This window comes from Budorcas taxicolor, chromosome 18 (genome assembly GCF_023091745.1).
Source record: "Budorcas taxicolor isolate Tak-1 chromosome 18, Takin1.1, whole genome shotgun sequence".
NCBI classification, from domain to species: Eukaryota; Metazoa; Chordata; class Mammalia; order Artiodactyla; family Bovidae; genus Budorcas; species Budorcas taxicolor.
Genome location: NC_068927.1, coordinates 53,735,001 through 53,745,007, shown reverse-complemented (window position 1 = coordinate 53,745,007; position 10,007 = coordinate 53,735,001). Strand labels below are relative to the sequence as shown.

Here is a 10,007-nt window from a genome sequence, read left to right as displayed (position 1 = left end):
CTGGCGGCCCCGGGTCCCAGTCGTGCTGCGTCTCTGCGGAGGCTTTTCTGCGGGTTCAAGGCCCGGCGGGGGAAGTCTGAGGCGTCTCCTCTCCCTGGCTGGCCTCACCTGGGACCCCTTCAGGGCGCGGGCACCAGCTGGCAGTACGGGGCAGGGTCGGGGTTCAGCAGATCCTGGGGGGAAGGGGAGGGAAGGAGACGGAGGGGTTGTTGTGGTTTGGGGGTGAGAGCCAGGGGGAGACAGAGACACAGAAAAGGAGGGACAAGGAGAGAGTGAGAGAGGCAGAGAAACAAAGTTCTGTGCAGAGGACAGAAAAAAAAGAGGGAGAGACACAAGGTCACAAAGAGCCTGGGGGCGGGGTGGCGAGACCCCTCAGGGGTAGAGAGACACGTACAGAGAAACGTAAGATGGGACACACACAGGGACACAGACGGAGGCAGAAATTCAGGGCGAGACAGCGGGCGACTGGCTGAGACCCAGGCCCAGGAACGGGCTGCGGGGGGCCCTGCGGTTGGGCTCTGACTCGCTGTGTGACCCCGGGCAAGGCCCTTCCCCTCTCTGGGCTTCATTTCTTCCTGTGTAAGTTCACTGCATTGGCATCCTTTGACGAAGGAAGAAACTAGCCCGCCCCTCGCCCCTCGCCCGGGAGACGGGAAATGACTTGCCCGGGAAGTCTCAGCGAGGGGGCTACGCACTTCCTTCCCGAGAGCTCGGGAGTCGGGGGCGGGGTCGGAGAGGAAGCCCCGCCCACCGAGCCTGGAGGTCCTGACCCTCCTCCTCCCCCAGCTCCATACCTGGTAGGGGTGGTTCTCAGGCCCCGGCAGTGGGGGCGGTGGGGGCGGGGGCAGAGGCAGGTCTGGCGGCTGCAAGGGAAGAACAGAGGTGAGCCAGGCCCCCGGCACCCTAACACCCCCCCCCTTGCCCTGTGGCATCGGGACAGACCTGGACTCCGCGTCCCCATTGCCCCTCCCTGACTCTGAGGCCTCTAAGTGAAGGGAATTAACCTCCCTGTACTCACTGTTCTCCTCTGAGAAATGGGTGCATGGGAGGTGCAGCCAGTGCTTACCTGACCTGACAATCACCCAAATGATGCTCAGCCTCCCTGGGGACACATGTGGGTCTAAGCTTTCAGTCTTAACTGTTGAAGTCCCTTTTCCTTCTCCTCCACCTTCTTCTTCTTCTTTTTTTTTCTGATTACACCATGAGGCTTGTGAGACCTTAGTTCCCTGATCAATGACTGAACCTGCACCCTCGGCAATGAAAGTCTTGACCACAGGACCGCCAGGGAGTTCCCAGTCTCTTAATTTCTTACTTTAAGCAACCCTTTCCACCTGACTGTAAAGGAAATATCTGCCCAGTGTAGAAAATCCTCTTATAAGAATCCTAAATTGCCACACTTCTAAGAAGCAGATAAAGCCCACCCACCCGCCTCCACGCCCAGAGACAAATTGTCTTTGTCTTGTGCCGTTTCCTTTTAGTTTCTTTTGCTTGTATTTTAAAAATAGGGAGTGGCCTAGACAGGGAACAGCAGTTCCCAAACTGTGTGACAAGACACCCTGGGGCGCCCCAGCACACTCGGAAGGGAGGCAACAGGTCAAAAGTAGGCTTTAGGGGAGAGGGGTGGGGGCTCACCGTGGCAGAGTTCATGGGTCCCGAGTCACAAGGGGACACCAGGAGGACTGGCGATGGTATTGCTTCATAGATCCTGTCATCACCTGAAGCAGAGGACGAGAGGGGGAGCCGGCTGACAGGTGGCCCTCAGGTCCGTCCCAGCTACTGCAACTAACATTTGTGTTAAGCCGTCTTCTTGCCCAGCCCTATGCTGGGGATACAGTAGTGACTGAGGCAGCGCTGGCCTTGCCCTGCCTTCCTGGGGCTCATGGTTCAGTAGGGGGAGACAAACCTGTCCCCAGTCAGGGGTGACCCAGAGTGTGCAGAGCTGGAGTGGGGGAGCCCATAGGGCTCCTGGAGGGGTATCAGGGAGGACTTCCTGGAGGAGGGGACCTCTGAGAATAGCAAGAGAAATGAGAGCCATGCAAAGGCAAGAGAGCGGGTGTGCAGAGGCCTGGCGGTGAGAACCCTGGTGTTTGAGGAACTATGTTTCATCTGTCTGGATTATATTCGGTCATAAAGTTTGTTTGGGTTTTTCCATAAGATCTTATGGAAAAGTCTGAATGAACTTTTTGGCGACCCCAATATATATATATATATTTCTTTGTATTGTTTTGGGGATGGAAGTGTTACTTATGAGAGATGAAGCCAAGAAAGACAGAGGGGACCAGTTAATGAGGGACCTTGAGAGTCATGTTAAGGAGTCTGAACTTTGTCCTAAGGGTGCTAGGGAGCCATAGAGGGTTTTTGAGCAGAGGAGAGACAGGGTCAGAGATGTAGAAGGACTCTGCTCAGAAATGGGGTGGAGGCGAGTGTGGGAGCTGGGAGGACAGTGGGGAACTGGGTTGGGAGATCCAGAAGATGGAGCTTGGCTTGGGTTGTGACCCGTTGGAGGACAGGAGACACCAGAGGACGGGGGTACTAGACATTGAGTAAAGGAGGAGAAGCAGGTTTGAGGCAAGCCCTAACATGCTCAGACTCTGTGGGCTGAATCTGGGGAGTCCCAGCAAGCTCTGGGTGGGGGAAGTGATTGGGAGGCCCCAAACTGGGGACAACAAGGGAGTTTTTGGCTGAGAGGCAGAGGAGGAGGGGGCCCTGAGGAGAGTCGGGTTGCGAGACGGGGGCCTCTGGCTTACCAGCACGATGACTGGGGCCCAGCTCTGGTTTCTCTGTGGCTGTTATCCTGGGGGCACATGGAGAAAAGGATATTAGAATTGAAAGATGCTCAGGTGGCTGGACAGAGACTCACAGAAGCTGGAAAACCCACCAGGCCCTAGAGAGAGAGGATCCCTGCTTCAAAACGACCCAGGACAAGTCCTGCCCCATCCCAGCTTCTTCACCCATAATCCCCAGGCACACAGTCGTTCCTCGGGTTTCCCCTGCTGCCACCTTACACAGGGCGTCCTTAACCCCGTCAGTTACACAGACCACCTGAATGATGCAGCTCCACCTACCTGTTCCATGATTTCCTTAATATTAATCTTTAAATCGGCTCTTTTGAATACCCTTATTTAAAAAGTATGTGACCTCCCTACCACGAACTCATTAATTCACTAAACAAATATTTATAGAAACACTGACCACAGGCTGGGCACTATTGAAGTCACTGGGGACACAGCTGGGAACAAGACTGACAAAGACCCCTGGTCTCCTGGAGCGGACGCCATAGTGAGGAGAGAGGGAGAGGATTCGAATGAATGATGGGACATTGAACATCAGGGAATGAAAAGTGGGATGAAGGAAAATGAGGACTGCAGGGGGCAGAGGGTGGTGTGTGTGTGTGTGTGTGTGTGTGTGTGTGTGTGTGTGTGCAGTTTCAGGCAGGGTGGTTTGGGGTGCCTCATCGAGAAGGTGACAACTGAGCAAAGGCTTGAAGTAGCCAGGGGGACCAGGTGTGCAGAAATCAAGAGGAGAAAGTTCCAAGTAGAGATGACAGTCTGTGCAAAGGTCCTGAGGCAGGAGCTGGGACAGCAAAGGAATAGTAGGGAGGGGAGGGTGGCTGGGGCAGAGAGTGAGGGAAAGAGTGGCAAGAGGTGAGGTCAGGGAGGCGAGAGGGTGCGTGGCCGATTGAGCTGGGTCTTGTGACCATGGAGTGGACTTTGGCCTTGACTCCAGGACCAGAACTGACTGCTTTCTTTCTTTCTTTGGCTCTGTCGAGTCTTTGTTGCAGCCCGGGGGGAATCTTCACTGCATCATGTGGGATCTTTGCTGGCTGAGTAGCTACAGCGCCCGGGCTTAGTTGCCTGTGGGATCTTAGTTCCCAGGCGAGGGATCGAACCCATGTCTCCTGCATAGCAAGGCTGATTCTTAACCACTGAACCACCAGGGGTGTCTCTGACCAATTTTAACAGACTCTCTGGCTGCTGATCGGGGGACTGGGAGACAGGCTGTGGGTATGGGAGTGGCAGCAGGGAGACCAGTTGGAAGCTGTTACATTGTGAATGAAAATAAAACTCCATACAGCTGATCGTAAATATAGAAAGTGAGAAAGGAAAAGTCAAACAGTGGTTTAGATTTGTAGCTCCACATGTTGCTGATTTTCTCTTCATAGAAGCTAGCAAGCATTAGAAAGGCGTTAAAAAACCTGATCAAGGTTGTTCATGATTCTCAGAATCATGCAAAAAAAGAAGAAAAAGGAATTCTTTTCCCTATCTGATTCAACACCTTTAAAAATATCATAACTTTAAAAATGTCATCAAAAGGTTAAACAATTTTTAGATTTGGAAATGTTTCAAACTTACCTAGAATCACTGGCCCTGTGGGAAGGAAGCTGGTCAGAGGGTCAGGATATACAGTGTCTAGCTTTGGTTCTGGAGCTTACAAGGTAGGCAGGTAAGGTTCACTGTCTTGAGAATTTGCCATTCACGGGCCAGTTCTGTGCCATTTGGTAAATGACTTCTAGTCTCTAAGGCTATGGCAACTCTGGTGTTTGTGTGTGTGTGTGTTTGCCCCGTCGTGCCCTTCTCTCCGTGACTCCATGGACTGCAGCTCCGTTTTATTTACTTATTTATTTTGGCTGCATCCGGGCTTAGTTGTGGCAAGCGGGCTTCTCTAGTTGCAGGACAGGCTTAGTTGCCCCTCGGCGTGTGGGATCTTAGTTCCCCGACCATGGATTGAACCCTCATCCCCTGCATTGCAAGGTGGATTCTTAACCACCTGAGCACCAGAGACGTCCCCCATCACCTCTTTTTGTATCACCTTTGAGATGACGAGGATCTCTAGCAGGTATGGCTTATGTGTCTCCACTTCCTTTGATATGACTGTGGCAGACATGGTTAATCCATCGCAGCATCTTTTCTCACTAACTTGGATGGACTCCCCACTTCCTTTTCCGTTAAGCTGTCTAGTGCCTAGAATAGTACCTGGCCTATAGCAGGCCCTCAACAAATATGTGTAGGTTAATTTACTGATCGGAATTGGGCTGGGAGGTGAAACCTGTTTGCCACCCCTAAATTAGAACATATTCAGGGAAAACAGAATCTTGAAGGTCAGGAAACTATAACACATAAGGAAGAGTTGAGAGAGGAGACAAAATTACTGCTTTCATTTTCTAGGGATTACTGAGTGGAAGTGAAATTAGACATCTTAGCTCAGAATCAAGGTAGGAGACAAAGTTCTCAGGAGGCTGATCTCATGAGAAAGGAATTTTTCATGAATACACTGTTCCCTGGGAAAACAGGCCTCCTCCCCCTTCTCTCTGTGTCTCTGCCTCTCCCTCCTTCCTGCCTACCCAACCCCTCAGAGGTAAGCACCATCTGATGCCTTTGCCTGCCCACCATCCACTCCCATTCTTTGGCAATTACATCTGGTTTTCTTTTGAGGAACCTTCCCCACTCTCAATCCATTTCATCATGTGGAGCTGGGTTTATGTCTCTGTCTCCAAGGTTATACAAGTAGCTCAACTTTGCATTCTAAGACCTGGCCATGGTGATTGCTTCATGTAAGGACATGTGATTTAGTTAAGCCGGTGAGAGGCAGCTCTGGGGTTTTTGATGGAACTCTCAGGAAAAAGGTACTGTTTTTCCTCTGGGGTGGCTGAGCTGGAATACAAGCCGAGAGCCACTGAGAGCTATCTTGTCACACCTTAAGGGGAGAACCTTCCTGGAAATGGAGCCACCGTGGAGAAAAGGAGAGTTGAGAGGTCTGCATTCTATCAGAGTTTCTTGATAGAATTGAGCCCCTGGATCCGGCCATACCTGAAGCTCGCTTATATAGGACAAGAACATTTCTTATTACTTGCTAAGCCATTATAAAGGTGAGGTCTCTGTCCCTTGCAATGTGGAATTCTGTCTAATATAAGGTAGGAAGATCCTCTCCACCTCAGGGGTTCCAGGATGGATGAGATTGTGTATGAGTTGGATGATGTGACTTAGGGAAGAAGAATCAAGGGGATCCAAGAGGGGAGGGAGAGAAGACTTGACAGGAAGGAGAGAGGGCTGGGGCTCCTGTACCTGTGGTTCTGAGCCCTCCAGCCTCTTGTCACCAGGAGATAGGCAATGCTGCCGACAAAGATACATCCAGTGGCAAGAGATCCTATGACAATAGCAGCCACAATCCCAGCACTCACAGGCAGGCTGGTAACGGGCAGCTCCTTAGGCTTTTCTGGGGAGGGAGAGAGAGAGAGGGCCATGTGATTCTTTGGAAGGCCTCCCCACCACCCTCCCCACTGTACCAGTGACAGTCCATAGGCCACTGATGTGTGATTTCATCTTCCCAGCTCAGAGCTTTCTCCTGTATTTCAGATCTGAGCATCCAATTCGGTTGATTCTGCTGCACGGAAAAGTCAACATGTCCCAGATGGAACATGTTGGCTCCCCCCACCTCAAAATCTCTGCTTCTCTAGGATTTCCTTCCAACCTCAGCACATCCCACACCTACCTCATGACACACTGCCCCACCCTTGCTCCAGTGACCGGCTTTTTCTTGCCTCAGCTGATGACCCCTCCATCCTTCCAGGAAAACGATGAAGTTCTGGACTGTTTTGTCAGGAACATAAAGGACTCATGGGATTCTCAAACTCAACTTGCCAGATTTGGGACCAAGCCTTACCTGACTCTGGCCCCTTCCAAGAAGACCTCCAGCCTTTAATCTCAATCTGGACATCTGTTTTATCCCAGTCCTTCTTGGTACCAAGAAGGGGTAGCTTAGAATCCACTTGCCAGATCAGCAGACATAAGAGACACAGGTTTGATCCCTGGGTCAGGAAGATCCCCTGGAGGAGGGCAGGGCACCCACTCCAGGATTCTTGCCTGGAGAATCCCATGGACAGAAGAGCCTGGTGGGCTACAGTCCACAGGGTCGCAAAGAGTTGGGCACGACTGAAGCAACTGAGGATGCAATTCAACATACAACACATTCCAAGCCTGGCTCCCTGCCATTCGGGAGACTCTCTGAATTGTCTAGGATCCTTGAATTTGTTCCTTTTCTGTTTAAGTCAGCCAGAAGCAGTTTCTGTTGCTGTAGCAGAAAACTTCCCTGATTCACATGATTTTCACAGCTTGTTTATATTTTCTGCCTTTTATTTTATTATTTTTAAAAATACTATTTATTTAAAAATTTTATTTATTTTTGGCTATCTTTTCTGCCTTTTATTTTATTATTTTTAAAAACATTATGTATTTTAAAATTTTTCTTTATTTTTGGCCGCGCTGGGTCTCCGTTGTATCCTGCATCCAGGGTTCTTTGGTGCTCTTCAGTAGCTGTGGTGTGCAGGCTTGGCTGCTCCAAGGCATGTGAACACTTCTCGGGCCGGGGATCCAAATGGTATCCTCTGCCTTGCAGGCGGGTTCTCAACCACTGGACCACCAAGGAAGTTTTTCTGCCTTTTATTATAGGCAGTGAGCTTGTGGAGAGCCAGCCTGTGAGTCACTGTATTTTCCGGAGTTGATTGCAACTGAACACCCGTCTTCAATATGACTTTGCCACTCTCCTGTCTAGTGGAAGGTCTAATCTCCCTCCCTTGAATGTGGGCCAACCTTAGTGATTCACTTGTAATCAGAAGAATACGGTGTAGCTCAAGGTGTGTGACTTCCAAGGCTGGGTCAGAAGAAGCCACGGAATTTCTGCTGTGGCCTTCCAGAACACTTGCTCTTTCCATGCTTTCCCATCATGAACCCAGAACCAGCTACCATGTTGTGAGGAAGCCCAAGCAGTCACGCTGGTGAGGACACGTGACATCACACTGGTGAGGACACGTTGATCCATAGGATCAATGATCTTATTGATAGCCCCAGCTGAGCTCCCAGCTGACAGCAAGTGCAAGAAGACACCTCTGGGTGCGTTTAGCTTCCGGCATTTGAGCCAAGCTCAACCTTTCGAAGCCGTTCATCTGAGGCTGGATATCACGAAGCTCTCTGTATTTTTGATCCCAGAAATCATGAACATAATAAAATGGTTGTTGTTTTATACCACTGAGTTTGTCCCACAGCAAGAAGTAGCTGGAACCGAGCCTCACATTCTGTTTCTCCTTCCAGCACTGAAACTTCTTTTCTTTCGGCTTGTCTCTTCACTGGTCTCTGGGACCACCTATTCTCAGTTCTACTAACAAAAAATCCGGGTCTTCCATGGAGTAGATTTATCCGTGTTGATCCTTTTATTTTTAATTTTATTTTTGGCTGCACTGGGTCTTTGTTGCTGCCTGGGAGCTTTCTCTAGTTGTGGAGCGGGGTCTGCACTTCATTGCTGTGTGAGGGCTTTTCATTGCAGTGGCTTCCCTTGAGGCTGAGTACAGGCTCTAGGGCGCATGGAGTTCAGCAGCTGTGGTTCTCAGGCTCTAGAGCGTGGGTTCAGTACTTGTGGCATACAGGCGTACCTGCCCCACGGCATGTGGGATCTTCCCGGACCAGAGATCGAACCTGTGGCCCCTGTGTTAGCAGGTGGCTTCTTAACCATTGCACCACCAGGGAAGTCCCTCCATGTTGATCTTTGATTAGATAGAATCACATCGAAAAAGTGCTTTGAGAGACCTGTGTGCAAACCGACAACTGTCAGACCAGCCCTGAAAACAGAATTCTGACTCACAAGGTGCTGCGAACTGCCTAGGAAACCAACCCTCTTACAAACAGCCCAGAAAGCCAGCTAAAGTCAGACTTACAGGAAGCCAGATTTCTATCTCTGGTGACAATGCAGGAAGCTGAATAATAGCTTCTGTAACAATCAGTGCCAAATGGCCAGGACTTGATTAACAACTGACAGCCTCCCTAATTTTCGTCCCTTTTTTTTAACTCAGGGCCAGCCAGAGAAAGCCAAACACGTACCGTAACCAATCACCTAGGCTCTCGCGCTTTTCTGTGCCAACAGCCTCCCACAAGGACACACATGTAGCCTTTCCTGTTTTCCATTCCAAGGCTTTTCTGCCTGCCTTTGAGTCTCTGCCAAAATGCAAGGGAGAGTGGATGACTCCCCTGCTACACACAAGCTCTGAATTAATAGCCTTTGTTTTCCTCTTTTGGTTATCCTTTATTTCCACAGCTTCCAAAGTAGCAGCTTCACATGAACTTGCCCAGGCAGTCCTCTAAAGCAGGGGGTCTCCAAACTCTGGGATCTAATGCCTGATGATCTGAGGTGGAGCTGATGTAATAATAAACAGAAATAAAGTGCATAATAATAGTAATGCGTTTAAATCATCCCCAAACGACTCACCCCACCCAACCCGCCACGGAAAAATTGTCTTCTACGAAACCCGTGCCTGGTGCCAAAAATATTGGGGATCTAAAGGGTCCTGTGATGGTGGCGATGTCGTTGCCCCCATTTTACAGACACAAGAACAAAGCCTCTGAAAGTTTTGGCCATTTCACTAAAGGTCATATTGACACCCGTGTTATGCAGTCTATGCAGTCCAGGTCCCAGGTACAAAAACTGTATATTTTTTTTTAAACCACACAGGTTAGTTATGTTTTATCAACAGGATGCTGCAAAGACCCGAGACAAAACCAGACTGAACTGGCTAGATCCAAGAAGGCCGACTTTCCTTGTCTCGTTTATCTCTGTGTTTTCATACCAGGCCCTGAGAGCTGAAGAACACTTGCTCTGATTTATCTCCGTGTTTGTTTCAAAGCACTTGATATCTTCCAGCGATGCTTGGCAGCTGTGTGCTAAGAGATATGCAATGGTCAGTCGCCCCGAAACTGGCTCTGACATGACCCCATGAGTGCGCCTGTGCAGCTGAGACCTGGAGGTGTCCGAGAGTTGCCTTTGTTTCGTTAGATCTCTGCGCATAGAGGGGATTTATACTCTGCTAGGCAAAATTAGCTTCCTTGGTGGCTCAGTGGTAAAGAATCCACCTGCCAATGCAGGAGACTTGGGTTCGATCCCTGGGTCAGGAAGATACCCTGGAGAAGGAAATGGCAATCCACTCCAGTATTTTTGCCTGGGAAATCCCATGGACAGAGGAGCCT

At 50.1% G+C, this 10,007-nt stretch overlaps 1 protein-coding gene across 1 annotated transcript in view; it reads right to left on the bottom strand.

The window, feature by feature from the left end:
• Window positions 1-119: 119 nt before the first annotated feature.
• The window catches only part of CEACAM19 (CEA cell adhesion molecule 19), a 17,105-nt gene continuing 7,217 nt past the window's right edge, over window positions 120-10,007 (bottom strand). Inside the window, exons 3-7 of the mRNA XM_052656659.1 lie at window positions 6,063-6,213; window positions 2,748-2,794; window positions 1,633-1,715; window positions 795-863; window positions 120-173 (exon numbers count right to left, since the gene is read on the bottom strand). Of these exons, the coding sequence (XP_052512619.1) occupies window positions 120-173; window positions 795-863; window positions 1,633-1,715; window positions 2,748-2,794; window positions 6,063-6,213 (404 nt within the window). The remainder of the gene's footprint in view (window positions 174-794; window positions 864-1,632; window positions 1,716-2,747; window positions 2,795-6,062; window positions 6,214-10,007) is intronic.